The sequence below is a fragment of the Ranitomeya imitator genome, chromosome 3 (assembly GCF_032444005.1).
Source record: "Ranitomeya imitator isolate aRanImi1 chromosome 3, aRanImi1.pri, whole genome shotgun sequence".
NCBI lineage: Eukaryota > Metazoa > Chordata > Amphibia > Anura > Dendrobatidae > Ranitomeya > Ranitomeya imitator.
Window position 1 is genome coordinate 470,065,454 of NC_091284.1, and position 23,198 is coordinate 470,088,651.

General features: G+C 42.5%; 1 protein-coding gene across 2 annotated transcripts in view; it reads left to right on the plus strand.

Annotated features, from left to right (window-relative positions):
- The window catches only part of LOC138670274 (ubiquitin-conjugating enzyme E2 G1), a 94,894-nt gene that overhangs the window by 46,476 nt on the left and 25,220 nt on the right, over nucleotides 1-23,198 (plus strand). The window contains exon 1 of one of the 2 annotated variants that reach the window (XM_069757467.1): nucleotides 1,706-1,797. The exons of the other annotated variant lie outside the window; for it this stretch is intronic. Coding sequence (XP_069613568.1) covers nucleotides 1,722-1,797 — 76 coding nt within the window. The 5' untranslated portion in view covers nucleotides 1,706-1,721. Of the gene's footprint in view, nucleotides 1-1,705; nucleotides 1,798-23,198 lie in introns of those variants that run through there. 2 annotated transcript variants of the gene reach the window in all.

Here is a 23,198-nt window from a genome sequence, read left to right on the forward strand (position 1 = left end):
ATTGCCAGGGCAAATAGAAGGGGAGAGAGCGGGCAGCCCTGCCTTGTTCCATTGTTTATTGGAAATGCCTTTGATAGGTTATTATTAACATATATTTTTGCACTTGGGGTCGAGTAAATGGCAAACACCGATGTCAGCCACTCCTCATTGAAGCCAAAATTTTCCATAACTATTCTCAGATATTGCCAATTAATCCGATCAAATGCTTTTTCGGCGTCAAGCACCAGAAAGACAGAAGGCGTATTATTAGCGTTAATTTTGCTCAAAATGTTAAGGAGTCTTCTGGTGGCATCAGAAGTTTGTCTTCCCTCGATAAATCCAGATTGATCAGTATTTATTATTTTTGGTCGAATTTTTTTTTAGTCTGGTGGCCAAAATTTTTGAATAGATTTTAAGAACTGTATTTATAAGTGATATTGGTCTGTAATTTTTTATTTCATCCAGATCGCTTTGGGGTTTTTAAGATAGCTTCGAGCATTTCTTTAGGAAAAAAACCCGGAGTTTGAGGCCAGATTAAAAAATTTTGTCATATGGGGAGCAAGATTTTCCGAGAAGGTCATATAGTATTCATTTATTAGCCCATTGGGCCCCGGTGATTTTTGTGATTTGAGATTTGTAATTGTTTCTATAACTTAGGATACAGTAATAGTAGTTGTAAGCTTGGCTAATTCTGAAGATTCTATTTTGGGAAGCTGTAATTTTTTGAGAAAGTACTTTATTTTTTGGGGATCTGGTTTAGATAATGAGGGATTGTCTTTTAAGTTATATAGTTTATGGTAAGGCAGCCTTATTTACTTTAACTATATACGAGTTGGCGACTCTGGGTTCAGCACCTGTTCACACTTAGTCTATGTTTGGATGTGCCGGTCAGGTTTTTGAAATGTATTCTTTAGCCTTCTGATCGTGCACTCCGCCTCCTAGCCTACAGGTGTTTTAATTACAGCAGGTCCAATACTCCTCCACAGAGAGAGCGAATTTTAGTCTAGGAAGAGGTTTCACATGTACCCATTCAGATGGAGACGTTTATTCTCAGCGAGGTAAGGAAAGTTTAGGACCTGGTATAAGAGAGATGCCGTAAAGGGGCTACCAGGTAAACATAAAATTGGCCATTTTTATGCGCTAAACGCTCTCATTTTTCATATTTCTAGTGCAGTAATGCAGTTCAAATTTCGTATTTCAAGTTTACATGTTTTAGCGCTGCAGTATGCTGCCTTATTTACTTTAACTATATATGAGTTGGCGACTCTAGGTTCAGCACCTGTTCACACTTAGTCTATGTTTGGATGTGCCGGTCAAGTTTTTGAAATATAGTTTATGGTAAAACCTGGCAAATTCCTCCACTATATCTGTTGGATGATATTTAATTTCTCCAGAATTATTTTTTATTTTATTTATTCTGTTACGGATCAAAAATACTGTTGTAAAAAAATCACAGTAATAAGCAAGTGCTAGTCAAAAGATGGGAAAAAACAGGGTATTTAGTTGATACGTTTTTTTTTGCAAAAAAATGTATACTAAGCTGACTAGTGACTAGCACTTGCTTATTACTGTGATTTTTTTTTTTTTTTTAATACAACAGTATTTTTGATCTCGCTGTGCTCTTGTCTTCAAGTTTCTTCGTGGTGTGTGAACAGACTTGTTCAATGTGCAAGTAGCCCATGTGTTTCTGGTTCTAATAATTGTTCTCTTGTTTCTACAAGACTAGGGAGTTACCACTCCTTATGGGTCATTTGCATCAAAGCTGTTCCATCCAGCATGTCCACATGGATATTCCCTCTCTGAACCCTGCTTATACAGGTACTATACAGATGATCAGGTTTTTAAATACATCAGACAGGGATTATATACATTAGATAGGACTGCTCTATATGGGTATACCTTGACGATTGGTGGAGCAGCTTAGTATACATTTTTTTTTTTAAAGTAGCAGCTAAATACCCTGTTTTTTTCCATCTTTTGACTAGCACTTGCATATGACTGTGATCTGTTTTTTTTTTTTTTTTTTTTTTTTTACAACAGAGTATTTTTGACCTCACTGTGCTCTTTTGTGTCCCCTCCACTATTCTGTAATATCTGGCCGCTGCGGATTGGACGCTGCGGTTACTGACTGTGGAAACGGACCCTAATAGTGTTGTATTAATAAACTCCATGTCAGTCTGAGAAACTGCTGCTGAATTTCTTAGAGGCAGTCTCTCCTGGTCTGCAGTTTTCGGCTGCCGAATAGACTATTGCTGCCTGCTTGTTTTGCTGCTTCTTAAAAGTCTCTCTGCTTCATTGATGCTTCTTTCCCAGTGACGAGAACATGCTATCGCATCTAGTGATTCCTGCTGGTCACAAATATTTCCAAATGAGTTTGATTTTCTGTTGCAAGCAACTCGCTTGACTTGCACTTGACTAAAAGTCACAAACTACATGTGACTTGCTGCAACTTTTATCTTACAGCGAAGTAGTTCTAAAATGGTTGCATGATGCGTTAAATATATTTTATTGTACAGTTTCTGAGATTTGTTGTTGTGTAGCCCTAGTCTAAATACATGCAAGGGATGTTTAAGTCTGGTTTTATGCTTAGGATTTCCTACAGGAAAGAAGGCTTCCTATCTGCTCAGGAAGTCAAGAAAGCAGTAACTACAAAGGTGACGCAAAGTTTCCAGGTTACCTTACTAGTAACATTGCTGGTAACTTTTTAAATTCCTGTTAAATATTTCATGATTAAACTTAAGAAAAAAAAAAAAAAAAGCAAGAGAAAACGGTGTTCCAGTGTTTCCTGTACAGACAGTGCTGAAGGATGGGAGTGCTTTAAGGCATCTGCAACGAGAGATAAAGAGACCTAAAGTTTGGACACACCTTTTCATTTAAAGATTTTTCTGTATTTTCGTGACTATGAAAATTGTACATTCACACTGAAGGGATCAAAACTATGAATTAACACATGTTGAATTATATACTTAACAAAAAAGTGTGAAACAACTGAAATTGTCTTATATTCTAGGTTCTTCAAAGCAGCCACCTTTTGCTTTGATGACTGCTTTGCACACTCTTGGCATTCTCTTGATGAGCTTCAAGAGATAGTGGGAATGGTTTTCACTTCACAGGTGTGCCCTGTCAGGTTTAATAAGTGGGATTTCTTGCCTTTATAAAAGGGGTTGGGGCCATCAGTTGTGTTGTGCAGAAGTCTGGTGGAGACACAGATGATAGTCCTACTGAATAGACTGTAAGAATTTGTATTATGGCAAGCAAAAAGCAGCTAAGTAAAGAAAAACGAGTGGCCATCATTACTTTAAGAAATGAAGGTCAGTCAGTCTGAAAAATTGGGAAAACTTTGAAAGTGTCCCCAAGTGCAGTTGCAAAAACCATCAAGCGCTACAAAGAAACTGGCTCACATGAGGACTGACCCAGGAAAGGAAGACCAAGAGTCACCTCTGCTTCTGAGGATAAGTTTATCCGAGTCACCAGCCTCAGAAATGGCAGGTTAACAGCAGCTCATATTAGAGACCAGGTCAATGCCAAATTGAGTTCTAGCAGCAGACACATCTCTACAACAACTGTTAAGAGCAGGCCTTCATGGTAAAATAGCTGCATGGAAACCACTGCTAAGGACAGGCAACAAGCAGAAGAGACTTGTTTGGGCTAAAGAACACAAGGAATGGACGTTAGACCAGTGGAAATCTGTGCTTTGGTCTGATGAGTCCACATTTGAGATCTTTGGTTCCAACCACCATGTCTTTGTGCGACGCAGAAGAGGTGAACGGATGGACTCTACATGCCTGGTTCCCACCGTGAAGCATGGAGGAGGAGGTGTGATGGTGTGGGGGTGCTTTGCTGGTGACACTGTCGGGGATTTATCCAAAATTGAAGGCATACTGAACCAGCATGGCTACCACAGCATCTTGCAGCGGCATGCTATTCCATCTGGTTTGCGTTTAGTTGGACCATCATTTTATTTTTCAACAGGACAAAGACCTTACACAGCCTAGAGGCGTGTTTGGGGTCAATTTGACCAAGAAGGAGAGTGATGGGTTGCTATGCCAGATGACCTGGCCTCCACAGTCACCAGACTTGAATCCAATCGAGATGGTTTGGGGTGAGCTGGACGCAGAGTGAAGGCAAAAGTGCCAACAAGTGCTAAGCATCTCTGGGAACTACTTCAAGATTGTTGCAAGACCATTCCTGGTGACTACCTCTTGAAGCTCAAGAGAATGCCAAGAGTGTGCAAAGCAGTCATCAAAACAAAAGGTGGCTACTTTGAAGAACCTAGAATAGAAGACATAATTTCCATTGTTTCACACTTTTTTGTTAAGTATATAAGTATATAATTCCACATGTGTTATTTCATAGTTTTGATGCCTTCAGTGCGAATTTACAATTTTCATAGTCCTGAAAATACAGAAAATCCTTTAAATGAGGTGTCCAAACTGTTGGTCTGTACTATATGTATGTATGTATGTATGTATATATGTATGCATGTGTATATATATGTATGTGTGTAAGAATATATATATATATATATACACACACACACACACACACACACACACACACACACACACACACACACACACACACACACACACACACATACATACATATACACACACATGCACACACACACACACACATACACACACACACACACGCCAGGTTTGTCACAGGTGAAAAAATAAAAATATACTCACCTTTCCGAGGGAGCCCTTGTAGTCCAGGGTTGGTATTGGCGCAGGACCTGTGATGACGTTGCAGTCACATGACCGTGACGTCATGGCAGGTCCTTCTGCCACCGGAACCTGCAACGGAAGATGAGACGGCATGAGCTGCAACAGAGGGTGAGTATAGCAGGTTTTGTTTTTTAAATTATTATTTTTAACATTACATTTTTTATTATTGATGCCGCATAGGCAGCGTCAATAGTAAAAAGTTGGGGACACACAGGGTTAATAGCGGCAGTAACGGAGTGCGTTACCCGCAGCATAACGTGGTCCATTACCGCCGGCATTAACCCTGTGTCAGCGGTGACCAGAGGGGAGTATGCAGGCGACAGGCACTGACTGCGGGGAGTAAGGAGCGGCCATTTTCTTCCGGTCTGTGCCCGTTGCTGATAGGTCTCACCAGCTGCCTGTCATGGCTGCCGCGACCAATCAGTGAATGAATAACCGTGACAGAAGGACAGACGGAAGTGACCCTTAGACAATTATATATAAGATATACATTCATTCATTCATTCATTCATTCATTATAAAGTAAATAAATAGATATGAGGCGAAGCCTCAGTCAGCTCACCGATTCGCTTCACAGGTGCACGGAACCCGTCCTGACCCAACATGTCTTCAATCCAATATGTGAACAAAGTTAGTAGTTCCAGCTCCTTTTAAAATTTCCAATTCTTTATTTTTCCATTAAAACTGCAAAGTCCTTGTGCAAAGTGGATGTAGTTACAGTGAATACAGAAAAACAAGCAACGCGTTTCGATCTAATATGTATTGGATACATACATACATTTTTTTTTTTTCATTTTGTAATTGCTTTACTAGGGTATTAGTCGTCTTTCCTACTAAAACATATGCAAGTGACTTCGACACTTGTATTTCCCTAGTCTTTCTTTTCTTTAGCTGCATTGATATCTGAATATTCTTATTTGGAGTACACAACATTCAGATTCAAAGGAGACAGGTGATTTTAAAAATATTGGTATTTATCAAAAATCTATAAAGAAATATTATACAAATTGAAATAAGAAATGGTTCAAGCGGCGAAGAAAAATCACAAACAAGTTGACATGTTTAGATTTTTCTTTTTAGGAGAGTATTCTGGTGGTGTTCACAGGCTGCATTAATGCCGGTCAAATTACGGTATACCTTGTGGCTGACTTACAGGTTAACATTTTGGTTGTTTTTTTCAGTCCTTCCTTGTTGTTTGTACTTATTTCACATCTTATTAGATATACCGTAGATTCTATGAAACGATGTCCATGGATCTCCGTTCGATCATGGACTGCAGGGTACAGACTGGCAGCGAGTCCCCTGAGAAGAGTAGACCGCGTTGTAGAAATATATGAAGCTGTCATGCTCCAGTCAGGAGAACTGTGGCCAGTCTGTGCATTGCTGTCCTTGATAGGACCGAGATCCACGGACGTCCGCATGAGCCCTACCTCTGTAAATGTCATGTGTTTTCAGATCCAGCTGGTATGGTAATAAAGAGCTGTATTCCCGGTAACTTAAAGCAAACTCGCTGGACCGCTGTTATGCAACGCACATGGTGTTCCTTACATCAGATTACTATGCTGCGCCAGGTTTAAAGGGAATCTGTCATGTATTTAATTTACAATCCTTAATTAGATTTACAGTTGTAGATGATAAATGTGTCCTTTTTTAAAACGTAATTTTTCTATTAATGAACCGTGTCAGGAACTGCCATATTGGTACTTTCCTTCCAGTGTTTCCTGTATAGACAGTGCTGAAGGATGGGAGTGCTTTAAGGCAGCTGCACCAACTGTAGACAGAAAAGAGTAATATTGCTCTCCCGTAATACAGCCCTCTCCTCTACTAACAGGGGGTGAAGCATAGAGAGCCTGGTCTGCTGTTGTGCTCTGCTACAGGTAGCCAGACGTACAACGCAGTTGTCATTAAAGACTATGTGCAACTGTTGGAACCATTTTTGATTTTTAAATTGTCTCAATATTTATCCTCCCCTTGCAGGGTCAAGTTTTGTTTTGCCTTCTCCTTTTTCCAAAAGTCATAACTTTATTTATCTGTCAACATACCCATGTGATGGACCAGTTGTTGTTTTGAGTAACACCATACTTTATAGCCACTGGTGACAAAATGTAGTGTCTGTTCTTTGCTTTAAGTATTTTACTGCAGGGTTAAATAATCTTATACTTTGGTAGATGTGGAAGTGGTGATATGTTGAAACCAACTCTTTTATTTAAAATTTATTTTAAGGGGGTGATTTTTTTTTGTTTTGTTTTTACCTTTCTCTTTCCTGTTAGTCCCCCAGTGATTAGAACCTTCAAGTCCTGATTTATTGTCCTATATACTGTAATATTTAAATATTTCAATATTAAGTGAATTTACCTATCCCCCATGTAGGGTGGGGGCAGTTAGCATTTGAACTGTCAAACCATCAGGATTGTGCAACTTAATTGCCGCTGTGAGTGTCTGTCTGCCATTTATGGGGTTAAACATGAACAATCAAGGTAAGCTCTGGTCACTGCACTCACCAGGTTTATAGGGGTTGCTGAATACACCTCCCCCCAACATGCATGGATGTTTACAGTGTTTTCATTTGATTTTTCCATTCTGTATCAGTCATATCTACACATACCCCCCTTTAGTATAAGGTTATATGCACACGTTCAGGATTTCTGGCTGAAATTTCCTGAGCAAAACCAGACATTTTCTGCAAGAAATCCGCGTGTTTTTTTTTTTTTTCGCGTTTTTGACGCGTTTTTTCCAGAGCTTCCCAATGCATTAAACAGTGTGAAAAACGCGAAAAATCCGCAAAATTAATGAACATGCTGCGTTTTTTTTGGCGGAAAAACCACATCATGTGCACAAAAATTGCGGAATGCATTCTAAATGATGGGATGCATAATGTATGCGTTTTATATGCATTTTTATAGCGAAAAACGCAAAAAAACGCAACATGTGCACACAGCCTAAAAGTGGGTGATATCTCTGACGTCCTGTGACCTATATGATGGCAATCGCCTATCAAGTCCGTCCTGAAAGCTGACTCCTCCATGTAGGTCTTGGCATGCATCGAATGGTGCTGTAGAATCAGAGCTGCTTGAATTTTGTATACTGCTCTTGAAAATGAGATCTGTGCTGTAATTGGTTACTATGGGATATGAGTTTATGGTGGCTTTTTTTTTTCCCCATACATGTGACCTATTATGTATAATTTATATAATAGAACAGTGATCTAATAGGTGAAGCAGGCACAAGTCGCATCATATCGAAAGCACTGAGACTGTGTCGCGTGCTCGCCGTCGCTGGCCGCACTGAGACTGTGTCGCGTGCTCGCCATTCGCTGGCCGCACGGAGACTGCCGTGTGTGCCCTATGATATATCCATTTCTAGCCAGAATAGGAGAAATGAAATGCGATTCTGGCACATGATAGACTAGTTTAATTAACCCCTTAGTTACAGGGCTATTTTTTATTAAATCTGACCATTGTCACTTCATGTAGTAATAACTCATCTCATTAATTTTGAGACTTTTTTTTTCATGACATACTACACTTTCTGATAATGGTGAATTTGTTTTGCTTGAATTTATCAAAATATCAGAAATTTGACACATGGCAAAAAATGGCAATTTTTAAACTTTGAATGAATATCACTTAGTTATACCACAAAAAGCCTTCATAACATTTCCCTCATGTCTGCTATACATCAGCACCATTTGTATAATGTTTTATTTTAGCATTTTAGAAGATTTAAAAATGTAGAAGTAATTTTTCATTGTTTTTCAAGGAAACTTTACAAAACGTATTTTTATTGGGACAAGTTCCGTTTTTTGAAGTGACTTTGGAAGTCACCAAATATGATACCATTTTAAAAACTGCACCCCTCAATGTATTCAAAATTTGGTTTTGGGTACTTTAACCCTTCGGGTGCTTTTCAGGAATTAATGTAAAGTGGCATGACAGGAATGAGTTTATTTTTTACCACCTAAATGTTTATAACTTCTGAACAAGCTGCTATAACCAGCAGACTAAGGCTTTTTGGCCATGAACTGCCATAGCAAACATCAGGACAACACGATCAAGATCTCAAGGGTGCTGATGGAGTTGAAGAGGAAGCTCCCGCATTCTTAGGCTACTTTCACACTAGTGTCGGTACGGGGCCATCGCCATGCGTTGGCCCGACGTACCGACGGACAGTGTGTTAAATGTAGCACAACATGGGCAGCGGATGCAGCTTTACAACGCATCCGCTGCCCATTGCGATGAGTGTTGATGAGGGGGCGGAGTTTCGGCAGCAAATATGCGGTCGAAAATGGCGGACACGACGCACAAAACGTTACATTGAACTTTTTTTGTGCGTCTCGTCCGCCAAAAACACGACGCATCCGTTGCAAGACAGATGCGACGTGTAGCCATACGTTGCAATGCGTCGGTAATGCAAGTCTATGGAGAAAAAAACGCATCCTGCGGGCACATTTGCAGGATGCGTTTTTTCACCAAAACGCTTTGCAACGTACGCCTAACAACACGAGTGTGAAAGTACAGTTCCGGCAAAAAAAAACTTTACAAGTTCAATGAAACCACAAAATCTTAATATTCAAGTGGATTCAAGTGTTTGATTGTGGATGTTTTATTACAATTAGTATTTTGACATGTCACCCTTACATTTTATCACCATCTGCAGTCGTTTAGGCATGGATTTGGCACCCCACACCATCACACTGTCAGGGTGTTTAACAGTCTTAACTGTATATTTTGGGTCATACCGTGACACGGTACTTGGGCGACGCTTGACCTTTGAGCCTCCCCTGACCAGCCTGAAAGTGCTCTCATCACTAAACATCACTTTCTTCCACTCTTCAGATGTCCAAACTTGATATTTCTTACAATAGGCAAGCCTTTTATTCTTGTTTGCTGCTGTGAGCAGGGGCTTCTTTGCGGCACGGCAACTTGGTAGACCCAGGTCCTTCTGCAGGCGGTGACGAATTGTCCTAGTTGCGATGTTCTGGAGGAGCATAGGGTACTTGTTTTTTATTTCTACGGCAGTTATAGAAGGATGTGACATCACTTCACGCTTCAGAAGCTTATCAGTCCTTGGTGAAGTCGTCTTAGGTGCGCCAGAGCCTGATTTCCTCTGCGGTACCATCCCAGGAAGCAATGATGCCGCCGACCGCTTCAGTTGATAAATTGCTTCTCTTGACACTCCCAGATCTCTAGCTACAGCAATCACCGAATCCCCCTTCTCGAGCAGAGTCAAGGCACGGGATTTCTCTTCCATTTTAAGCTTCTTTCGACCCATTGTGGGAGATAATAAAAAACTGAGAGAGATAATAAGACTGCCCAAAACTGGCCGGGCTGCACATAACAACCAATCAGAGTGCAGCTTTGGCTTAACCAGAGAAGTGAAAACTGAGCGTTGATTGGTTGATATTTGCAACAAAGCCAGCTTTAATATTAGATAGTTTTTTATTATCTCCCCCATTGTGTACACTTTTAAAAACTGAAATTATGATGTGGATTTTACATATAAAGTTTTTTTTTGTTTTTTTTTGCTGCACAAGTGTAAAGATTTTTTTCGCCTTACCCATTTAGATGCTGTAGTCACTATTGACAGCAGCATTTAATGGTTTAACCCCTTTGCGACCTTTGACGCACCGTATGCGTCATGAAAACCTGTGCCAATCCGACCTGTGACGCAGCATATGCGTCATGGTCGGATCGCGCTCCTGCAGGCCGGGTGAAAGGGTTAACTGTAATTTCACCCGGCCTGCAGGGACAGGGGGAGTAGTACTTTAGCCCGGGGGGTGGCTTCGCCCCCCTGTGGCTACGATTGCTCTGATTGGCTGTTGAAAGTGACGTTTCACTTTCAATCAGAGCGATGGTAATATTTCACCAATGAAAATTGGTGAAATATTACAATCCAGCCATGGCCGATGCTGCAATAGCATCAGCCATGGCTGGTGATCGTGATCTGACCCCATCCCCCCCTCCCCCCACCGCCACAGATCTCCTCCCCTCCGTCCTCAGTCCTGTCATCTAGTGTCCTACGCTCCCCTCCGTCCTCCTGTCCGCTCCCCCCGCAGTGTCCGATCTCCCGGCCCCCCCCCCCCCGCTGTCCTATACCCCCCTCATACTTATCGACCTCCTGTGTCCCTCCCAGTGTCTGTCCATCTGTTCCATGGGCGCCGCCATCTTCCAAAATGTTCAAATCTCGGCTTCAGGAAAATGGCCGCCGCGATGTCCATCTGAGCACGAGCGGCATCCCACGGCCATTTTCCTGAAGCCCCGGGAAGCAGTAGACTCAATCTGCGCATGCGCGGCCTCAGGAAGATGGCCGCGCCCACCGAGAAACCGCTGAATAGCGGCGAGCGCGCTCTTTTTCTACAGCTGCGCAGTGCATTCGGCACTTGCGCATGCGAGAAGCACTACGCCACCAACGGGAACATAAGCAAGATGTGGGGGAGAAACAGCGCTGTGACCACGCCCATCTGACCTGACCAGCCTGATTGACAGGCGAAAAAGGACACTTTTGTAAGGTATTTCGGCAGCATAGGTAGGGAATCAGGGGGCAAAAAATACCCTATTGTAAAGCACAGCTCAGGCCCTATTTAACGGTATTTTTATCTCCTACTGAAAAAACGGGGTGACAGGTTCCCTTTAAGATTAGGCTGTGGTTAGGATTAGGGGTGTGTTGGGATTAGGGTTGGGATTGGGGGTTAGGATTAGGGTTGGGATTAGGGTTAGGGGTGTGTTGGGGTTAGGGTTGTGGTTAGGGGTGTGTTGGGGTTAGGGTTGGGATTAGGGTTAGGGGTGTGTTGGGGTTAGAATTGAGGGGTTTCCACTGTTACGGCACATCAGGGGTCTCCAAACGCAACATGGCGCCACCATTGATTACAGTCAATCTTGCATTCAAAAAGTCAAATGGTGCTCCCTCCCTTCCGAGCCCCGACGTGCGCCCAAACAGTGGTTTACCCCCACATATGGGGTACCAGCATACTCCGGACAAACTGGGCAACAATTATTGGGGTCCAATTTCTCCTGTTACCCTTGTGAAAATAAAAAAATTGCTTGCTAAAACATCATTTTTGAGGAAAGAAAAATGATTTTTTATTTTCACTGCTCTGCGTTGTAAACTTCTGTGAAGCACTTGGGGGTTCAAAGTGCTCACCACATATTTAGATAAGCTCCTTGGGGGGGTCTAGTTTCCAAAATGGGGTCACTTGTGGGGGGTTTCTACTGTTTAGGCACACCAGGGGCTCTGCAAACGCAACGTGACGCCCGCAGACCATTACATCAAGTCTGCATTTGAAAAGTCACTACTTCCCTTCCGAGCCCCGACGTGCGCCCAAACTGTGGTTTACCCCCACATATGGGGTATCAGTGTACTCGGGACAAACTGGGCAACAACTGTTGGGGTCCAATTTCTCAGTGTTACCCTTGTGAAAATAAAAAAAATTACTTGCTAAAACATCATTTTTGAGGAAAGAAACATGATTTTTTATTTTCACGGCTCTGCGTTATAAACTTCTGTGAAGCACTTGAGGGTTTAAAGTGGTCACTGCACATCTAGATTAGTTCCTTGGTGGGTCTAGTTTGCAAAATGGGGTCACGTGGGGAAGCTCCAATGTTTAGGCACACAGGGGCTCTCCAAACGCGACATGGTGTCCGCTAACGATTGGAGTTAATTATTCATTCAAAAAGTAAAATGGCGCTCCTTCCTTCCGAGCCCTGCTGTGTGCCCAAACAATGGTTTACCCCCACATGTGAGGTATCGGTGTACTCGGGAGAAATTGCCCAATACATTTTAGGATCCATTTTATCCTGTTGCCCATGTGGAAATGAACAAATTGAGGCTAAAGGAAATTTTTTGTGAAAAAAAAAAGTACTTTTTCATTTTTACGGATCAATTTGTGAAGCACCTGGGGGTTCAATGTGCTCACTATGCATCTAGATAAACTCCTTGGGGGGGTCTAGTTTCCAAAATGTGGTCACTTGTGGGGAAGCTCCAATGTTTAGGCCCTATGTCTCCAAACGCAACATGGTGTCCGCTAAAGATTGGAGCCAATTTTTAATTGAAAAAGTCAAATGGCGCTCCTTCCCTTCCGAGCCCTGTCGTGCGCCCAAACAGTGGTTCCTTCCCCCACATATGAGGTATCGGTGTACTCAGGACAAATTGTACAATAACTTTTGGTGTCCAGTTTCTCTTTTTACCCTTGGGAAATTAAAAAAATTGTTGCTAAAAGATAATTTTTGTGACTAAAAAGTTAAATGTTCATTTTTTCCTTCCATGTTGCTTCTGCTGCTGTGAAGCACCTGAAGGGTTAATAAACTTCTTGAATGTGGTTTTGAGTACCTTGAGTGCAGTTTTTAGAATGGTGTCACTTTTGGGTATTTTCAGCCATATAGACCCCTCAAACTGACTTCAAATGTGAGGTGGTCCCTAAAAAAAAAAAAAAAAATGGTTTTGTAAATTTCGCTGTAAAAATTAGAAATCGCTGGTCAAATTTTAACCCTTATAACTTCCTAGCAAAAAAAAAAAAAAAATTTGGTTCCAAAATTGTGCTGATGTAAAGTAGACATGTGGGTAATGTTGTTTAACTGTTTTGTGTCACATAACTCTCTCGTTTAACAGAATGAAAATTTTGCAATTTTCAAATTTTGAATTTTTAAAGTTTTAGCCAAATTTCCATTTTTTTTCACAAATAAACGCAAAAATTATCGACCTAAATTTACCACAACCATGAAGCCCAATATGTCAAGAAAAAACAATCTCAGAACCGCTAGGATCCGTTGAAGCGTTCCTGAGTTATTACCTCATAAAGGGACACTGGTCAGAATTACAAAAAACGGCCAGGTCTTTAAGGTCAAAATAGGCTGGGTCATGAAGGGGTTCAACTATGGTCGGTGCCAACACTGATCGTGGCTAATGCAGAAAGTTGTCAGCTATAGTGGACAGCTGACAGCTGCTGGATTGTAACCTGTATGGGGAGGGCATTCTCTTATATCTCAGGTCAGTAAAAAGACGTATTGGCGGTCACTAAGGGGTTAAATGGTCTACATGGTAACAATTTACAGCTCAAATGCATAATAGCAGATGTAAGTAGCACGTTGCTTCAGTTTTCGATTCTGACTGTTGGCAGTGTATATAGCCATTGGCTCCTCATCCTGTGACTGTGTACAGTAGTACTGTACATTGTACACCTAAGCTGTTAAGTGTGCTACAAAGAGGCAGTGTCTGCTTATTGTGACTTTTCTTGTGGCGAGTGTTGGACTCCCACTTGCTAGTCATGAAAGTAGGTTCTGAGCCAACTAAGAATATTTAATAATTTATCAGTTTGTTTAGCGCAAACTTACACTTTACAGGGGACATGTGGAGCGCCCACCAGGGCCGTAGGGTACTCGGGCCAGGTCCGATGGTTCTTCGGGGGTTGTCACGGCAGCAGTGAGCTGGTTCATGGTCCTGGGTGTCCAATAAAATTGAAATGTAAGGGGAATAAAATTTATAGGGGGTTAGTTCGTGACGCCACCTGTGGTGTTCGGCAATAACAAAATGGCGGTTCAGGTCCACTGGGGCAGTTGGTGACACAGCAGAGGTGTTACAGCTCTCCATGGGTAGAGCTAGGCCCCAGGGCAGTTAGTGTTAAAATCAATGATGGACTGTTGTAGTACAGGGCAGGTGACGCAGTAATAATTCTGAGGACACAGCAGGGTGCAGTTTTCACATTTTACTCAGTTGGTTACAGTCTCCAGCTGGGTGCTGTCCTCTGGATCTGTGGTCCAGCCAGCTCTCAGGCAATTTGGGTGCACTTTCCCGAGACTAACTTCCTGTGTACCTTTCTAGGCTGTCTCTGTGCTGATTTCGCCTCCTGCCCTGTGCCTCACACAGTGTCCCAAGCCAGCAGCCTCCGGTCCTGTCGGGGGACGCTCTTCTAGTCCCCACGACCATATATGGCTGCCTTTTCAGTGAATGGGTGTGGATTTGGCTGTGACACGTACAGATACCACAGCCTCCGATTTGCTAGCTAAGACTTGCAGTTCCTCCACTAACCTTGGGTGGTCACTCCCCCCCCCAACTTTGTAACTTTGATGGCTTATCAATATAGATTGGTAGGGATCTGACTGTCAGCATCTCCACCAACCACTGATCACTTGTTTGCTGCTCCCCCTGCTGCAAGTTGTGTTCAGAGCCAGAACAACATGGCTTCTCTCATTGAGTACATCCGGCAGGAGCTACAAACCGCTAGTCAGTGGGTCTGCTAGATGTTAAGGTATGTGCACACGTTGCGGATTTGCCTGTTGAATTTTCTGTGTGGATTCTGCATCTTTTGGCAGAAAACGCAGGTCAAAATCTGCTCTTTTTTATGCGGATTCTGTCCATTTTTGTTGTGGATTTACTGTGGATTCTGTGTGGATTTCATGCATTTTTACGCCTGTGGATTTCTATAATAGAAGGGTGCAGAAACACTGCAGATGCGATCAAAGAAATAACATGATCCTTCTTTTAATCCACTGCGTTTTCCAATGCGCAATTTTCCGCACCATTAGCACAGCATTTTTTTTCTATTGATTTACATTGTACTGTAAATCACTTGCGGATCTGCAGTGTTTCTGCGCGGAAAAAAACGTTGCGGATCCGCAGGAAACTGCAACGTGTGCACATAGCCTTAGACTCTCGCCTATACGGAGTTCAATGTGTTTCTTTGGCAAGTCCTCTAAGTTTATATGTATAATGAACAGGTGCTCTAATATGCCCAACACCAGGGAACTGTAGATGCTGGGAGTCGGGATTGATTTTACAGACAGACTGGTGGGCACACATTAATTGGCTAATTTATGCACCAAGTGTCTTCAATTTTAAAAGTATATTTTATATAGCAGTAATGCAGTTTAAATCAGGGCTGTGGAGTCAGTAAGCCACAGTTGCGACTCCGACTCCTGGATTTTATCAGGTTCCGGCTCCAACTCCTTCATAAATGGCCAATTCATAACAATAAATTTACTATTGTCAAATATTAACATCGTGCTTATTCAGTTTCTCACCATCATATAAGTAATTAGACCACTTAGAGCAAAAACTATATTTATTAGAATACAATTAGAATATAGCAAATAACTTTTATAAAGTTTTCTAAACTCTTGTAAGTAAGTATGCAATAAACACTGTTATGCAGTTAATAAGAAGAAATCTATAAATTTGTCCTCAGAAAAAGTATTGCCTCTGTCAGATCCTCCTTCATTGATGCCCTCAAATCTGATCTAATTATTTTGAGCAGAGAACAACCTCTCTACACTAACTTGGGTTGGTGGCAAAGCAGTAACCACTGGGGCAACATCTCTGACAATGTCAGGATACAGAGGAATCGCTTGTTGCACTGTTATTTTTGAAGAACGGTCAAATTTCTCAATTTCTTTTAGTGCACATGAAAAATTCTGCTGAAATGTACTGGCTGTGTTCTTTGATTTTCAGTTTCATACATTGTAAGTAGGGGGGTTGGGGCAGCATGAGGTTAACCAAGTATAAGATTAGATAAGGGCAGTGGAGAACAGTGACACACAAGAAGTAAAGGTACCGCCACATTAAGCGACGCTGCAGCGATCTAGACAACGATCCCGATAGCTGCAGCGTCGCTGTGTGGTTACTGCAGAGCTGTCACACAGACAGCTCTCCAGCGACCAACTATGCGAAGTCCCCTGGTAACCAGGGTAAACATCGGGTTACTAAGCGCAGGGCCGCGCTTAGTAACCCGATGTTTACCCTGGTTACCAGCGTAAACGTTTAAAAAAAAAAAAAAAAACACTACATACTTACATTCCAGTGTCTGTCCTCCGGCGCTCTGCTTCTCTGCACTGTGTAAGCGCCGGCCGGAAAGCACAGCGATGATGTCACCGCTGTGCTCTGCTTTACGGCCGGCCGGCGCTAGTGCAGAGAAGCAGAACGCCGGAGGACAGACACCAGAATGTAAGTATGTAGTTTTTTTTATTTTTACGTTTACGCTGGTGACCAGGGTAAACATCGGGTTACTAAGCGCGGCCCTGGGCTTAGTAACCCGATGTTTACCCTGGTTACCAGTGAAGACATCGCTGAATTGGCGTCACACACGCCGATTCAGCGATGTCGGCGGGAGATCCAGCGTCGAAATAAAGTTCTGGACTTTCTGCTCCGACCAACGATGTCACAGCAGGATCCAGATCGCTGCTGCGTGTCAAACACAACGATATCGCTAGCCAGGACACTGCAACGTCACGGATCGCTAGCGATATCGTTAAGTTGGCCAGTGTGAAGGTACCTTAAGAAATGTCTCGATCTCCAGCAGAACTGCTTATCACTGTTGTTCATAGTTTGATAGAACATATATTTGAGTAACATTTATAAAATTCATATGAAAGTTCAATTATGAAATATTAATACATTTTTTTTTTTTTTTTAAAGCTGGAGTCGGTATATTTCTACCGACTCCGACTCCAACCAAAACTAACTCCGACTCCACAGCCCTGGTTTAAATTCCATATAGTCAAGTTTTTCTACACTTTAGCACAGCGTTATTGGGTGTTTTGTTTGTACATTTACATATAGAATAGGCATTTGAGCAAGCCCACAGCTCGGAAAAGTGAGAGCAATGATTAAGTGAACTGCTCAGGACATATCACTGCCGAAAATAATTCTTATATAATGCTTAAAAATAATTTTGCCCAAATGAGTGTTCTGCTTGTTCGTCAGGTGATCAGCAGGCTGCTTACACTTTTTGAGTTAATGCTTGTTCACGATCAACATTAGTAATACTGAAGGATAATCACATTTTCAATCACTGACAATAGATGTGTGCACTTCAGAATAATTACCTCCAGGTTAAAAGGAGCATTAGGTAGACCAGGTCAAATTTGCAAGCTGACCATTTGGTCTGTATGTACTTTTAATAAAAATAAATATACAATCTGCTATTATATAATTTTACCATTCCTAAAACTTCTGAACCAACAAGCAGCAGTCTTGTGGTCTTAAAGGAACTTGTCAGGTGGAATTAGGTTAGTGGTTATGTAGGTGCTTATTAAACCTAATCTGTTCCCTTTAATAGTTGTATGGGTATATGTTACCATGTCTCTGGTAGAAAAAAAATCCTGTATGAGCATTTGATTGTCATTGCAACAGTCAGTCACACTTGAGACTTGCATACAACTTATTGTTTTTCTCCTTCATTGATTAGTAGTTGGTGTATGGCTTTATGCCGTTATGTTGTGTGGATGTCTGTTTTTGTATCCCGAGCTTTGGAAGGACTGGTGTAATAACGATAGATGGTGATTTGCTACAGTACGACTGTGTATGGTGTTTGGCTGAGAACTCTAAAAAAACATTTACAAACAGTTCCAGAATCTTAATGTTCCATGGAGCAGAAAAAAGAAAACTGCACTCACTAAATCCTTTAGGTAAGTCCAACTGATTTGGACACAAGCTGTCCAACCTTCTCCCCGCACCTAGATCCCTTGCACTCCTGCATGTCACCAAACTCCTGTCCTAATCAGTAGGCATAAAGGACTTTTACTTTAACCCCTTCACCCCGAAGCCTGTTTTCACCTAAGTGACAGGGCCAATTTTAACAATTCTGACCACTGTCCCTTTATGAGGTTATAACTCTGAAACGCTTCAATGGATCCTGGCGATTCTGACATTGTTTTCTCGTGACATATTGTACTTCATGATAGTGGTAAAATTTATTTGATATTACCTTTGTTTATTTGTGAAAAAAATGGAAATTTGGCAAAAATTTTGAAAATTTTGCAATTTTTAAACTTTGAATTTTTATACCCTTGCATTAGAGACTCATATCGCACAAATTAGTTAATAAATAACATTTCCCACATGTCTACTTTACATCAGCAACATTTTGGAACCAATTTTTTTTTCGTTAGGGAGTTATAAGGGTTAAAAGTTAAACAGCGATTTCTCATTTTTTCATCAACTTTTATAAAACCATTTTTTGTAGGGACCACATCATATTTGAAGTCACTTTGAGAGGCTTATAGGATTTAAAATACCCAAAAGTGACACCATTCTAAAAACTACACCCCCCGAGGTACTCAAAACCACATTCAAGAAGTTTATTAACCCTTCAGGTGCTTCACAGGAATTAACGGAATGTGGAAGGAAAAAAATAACATTTAACTTTTTTTTTCCACATAATGATCTTTTAGCAACATTTTTTTTATTTTCACAAGGGTAAAAGAAGAAAATGGACCACGAAAGTTGTTGTGCAATTCCTTCTGAATACACTGATACCCCATATGTGGGAGAAAACCACTGTCTGGGTGCACGGCAGGGCTCGGAAGGGAAGGAGCGCCTTTTGACTATTTCAAACAAAAATTGGCTGGAATTGAGATCGGACACCATGTCCCGTTTGGAGAGCCCCTGATGTACCTAAACAGTGGAAAACCGCCACAAGTGACCCCATTTTGGAAACTAGACCCTTCAAGGAACTTATCTAGCTATGTGGAGAGCACATTGAACCCCCAGGTGCTTCACAAAAGTTTAGAACGTAGAGGCGTAAAATTAAAAATTCACATTTTTTCCCCAAAAATGATCTTTTAACAACAATTTTTTTATCTTCACAAGTGTAAAAGGAGAAAATGGACCACTAAAGTTGTTGACCAATTTATCCTGAATACACTGACACCCCATATGTGGGGGAAAACCACTGCTTGGGCACACGGCAGGGCTCGGAAGGGAAGGAGCGCCATTTGACTTTTACAAACCAAAATTGGCTGGAATTGAGATCGGACACCATGTCCCGTTTGGAGAGCCCCTGATGTGCCTAAACAGTGGAAAACCGCCACAAGTGACCCCATTTTGGAAACTAGACCCTTCAAGGAACTTATCTAGCTATGTGGTGAGCACATTGAACCCCCAGGTGCTTCACAAAAGTTTAGAACGTAGAGGCGTAAAAATAAAAATTCACATTTTTTCCCAAAAATGATCTTTTAACAACAATTTTTTTATCTTCACAAGTGTAAAAGGAGAAAATGGACCACTAAAGTTGTTGACCAATTTATCCTGAATACACTGATACCCCATATGTGGGGAAAAACCACTGTTTGTGCGCATGGCAGAGCTCGGAAGGGAAGGAGCACCATTTGGAATGCAGACTTAGATGGATTGGTCTGCAGGCGTCACGTTGCATTTGCAGAGCCCCTGATGTGCCTAAACAGTGGAAAACCGCCACAAGTGACCCCATTTTGAAAACTGGACCTCCCAAGGAATTTATTTAGATATGTGGTGAGCACCGTAAACCTCCAAGTGCCTCACTCCACAAGTGACACCATTTTGAAAACTGGACCTCCCAAGGAATTTATTTAGATATGTGGTGAGCACCGTAAACCTCCAAGTGCCTCACTCCACAAGTGACCCTATTTTTAAAACTGGACCTCCCAAGGAATTTATTTAGATATGTGGTGAGCACCGTAAACCTGCAAGTGCCTCACTCCACAAGTGACCCCATGTTGGAAACTACACAGTGTGTTGTGTCAACAGGGTATAAACTAATTTTTATTAATTTGTGGACGTGTGGTATGCTTTGAAGCAATCCTTAATGCAAAGGCCAGGTTTCTCAGGGCAGGTTTCACAATGGTAAATTGTGTCCTTTCGGATTCCCCTCTTGGAACATACTCTGCACCGTTTTTGTGATCGTCCTGTCCTCGCTGTTTGGGGAACCTGTCCTGGGAAATGTTGACCTTGGACAATACGGGCACTATCAGATTCAGAAGTACTGGGACCCTCACCTCCCTGAGTGCCAAACATTAGGGCCTTGATGACTACCTCCTGAAACTGAAGGAAGGTCCCCGTATTGCCTGCAGATCGGGACAGCACAAAAGCATTGTACAGTGCCATCGGTACAATGTGCACGGCCAATTTTTTGTACCATACGTAAGCTTTTCGCATGGCACTGTATGGTTGGAGAACCTGATCTGAGAGATCCACACCACCCATGTACCGATTGTAATCCAGGATACAATCTGGCTTTGGGACTTGTGTTGTGGTCCCACGAACAGTGACAAGGGTGCTGTTGTCACGGTGTATGGTGGTCAGGATAAGGACATCCCTTTTGTCCTTATACTTGACCACCAGCATGTTGTCGCTGCATTTGGCTCTGCTTTCCCCTTTTCTTAGTGTTTGCCCAATTAGCGGCTTAGGGAGGCCTCGCTGATTTTTTCGCACGGTGCCACATGCAGCTGTACCTCTGGCAGAGAGGGCCTTGAAGAGTGGGATGCTGGTGTAAAAGTTGTCAATGTAGAGGTGATAACCCTTATCCAGCAGTGGGTGCAGCAATTCCCACACAATTTTCCCACTCACCCCCAGGATGGGGTGGCATTCAGGGGGGTTAATCTGGGTGTCCTTACCCTCGTAGACCCTAAATCTGTGGGTGTACCCTGAGGTACTCTCGCACAGTTTGTACAACTTTATTCCGTACCTGGACCTCTTACTGGGCAGGTACTGTCGGAATTTTAGCCTCCCTTTGAAATGAACGAGAGATTCATCAATAGCGATGTCCCTCTGGGGTGTGTACGCCTCAGCAAATTTTCTGCTGAAGTGTTCAACCACTGGACGAATTTTATATAGACGATCAAAGTTTGGATCGTCTCGGGGAGGACACTGCGCATTATCACTGAAATGCAAAAATTTTTGGATCGCTTCAAATCGTGTCCTTTTCATGGCCATGCGGAATACCGGTGTACTGTAGAGAATGTCAGTACTCCAGTATTGCCGAAGCTTTGGCTTTTTGATTAGGCCCATATGCAGCACAATTCCCCAAAATGTCATCATCTCTGCTGCATTTACGGGGGTCCATCTGGCATAAAATGACGTGGGATTTTGGGTGAAAAATTGTTGGGCATACAGGTTCGTCTGGGCCACCATAATATTTATTATTTCATCACTGAAAAAGAATTTGAAGAAATCAATTTCAGTGAGGCCAGTCGTGTCAAACTGGATTCCTGAGCTGCTGCTGAAATCCGGAATGACGGGCTGAAAATTTTCCGGGGGTGCAATCCATACGGGATCGATTGCTGCAGGAGTTGCCTGGATCCTACGGCGCCTTATTAGGGGTCTTTCCTCACCAGATGAGGAGGAGGAGGAATAGAGGAACGTGGGATCTTCCTCACTGGCTGAATCTGTGTCGGACGCAAGGATGGCGTAAGCCTCCTCTGGTGAATAGCGCCTTGTTGACGAATGGGCCATTTTTTTTTTCCCAAACGCACTAAAAATTAGACGACGCAACTAATTATTCTTTTTACAAAAGAAAAGCGAACGCCACTAACAGTGTGACGTACGCTCCCCTAATGCACTAGAGATTATCCGGCGATAGCAGATTTTTTTTTATGCACAAGACGCTACCTCCCTACCTATAAAACTCAGTACGATTTTTTTTTTCTAAAAGATGATCGGTCGTCACTAACGCTGTGACGCCGGCTACACTAACACGCTACCACTAAACTACTCTGTACAATTTTTTTTTTTCTCTAAAAAAAAAAAAAAAAGACCGGTCGTCACGAACGCTGTGACACCAGCTAATCTACGTCTAAGACTACACTGTACTAACTACTATTATATTTTTGTAAAAGAAAAAAAAAAAAATCGGACGTCGCTTAGACTGCGAAGTCCGTTACACTAACTAGCTAAAAAATAAAAGTCCTGTGGCGCAGTCTCTGATCAGCAGCGATACTGATCAGAGCGCTGCGGACACAGGAAGAGCACGAATGCTCTGCGCGGGATGCCGCGCACAGGAAAAAAGCGCAAAAAAGTGCGCACAAAATTGAATTGGAGGGGGGTACTTGAACAGGGATGGAGGGACGTCACCAAACACTGACGCCGGCTACGCTACCTTGTTACGTCTAAAACTACACTGTACTAACTACAATTTTTTTTCTAAAAAAAAAAAAAAACGGACGTCGCTTAGACTGCAATGTCCGCTACACTAACTAAAAACAAAAAGTCCTGTGGCGCAGTCTCTGATCAGCAGCGATACTGATCAGAGCGCTGCGGACACAGGAAGAGCACGAATGCTCTGCGCGGGACGCCGCGCACAGGAAAAAAAGCGCAAAAAAGTGCGCAAAAATTTCAATTGGAGGGTGGGGGAGGGAGGGGGTACTGGAACAGGGATGGGGGGATGGGAAAGGGGTGGGGGAGGTGCTGCTGCTGCTGTGATCACAGGAGTCACACAGCAGGCAGATGGCAGCAGAGAGCACACAGCACTGGAGCACAAGCTGGAGCACAAGCTGGAAGCAGGAGATCGCAGGGACGATCGCACTGGCCACCAATGGATTATTTGACTAAGGTGACAGAGGGGCTTAGACCACCGCTCTGCACGCCAAATCTGAGAGAATGATGGCGTGCAGGGCGGTGATCGGTATTTTAAATTAACCCCTTTGGCGCTGATTGGCTAGAAGCTATTGTTCAGCCAATCAGCGCCATAGGGGTTAATCAGGTGAGGTGACGTGGTGATCACCCCACCTACTGTGACGGCTGTGA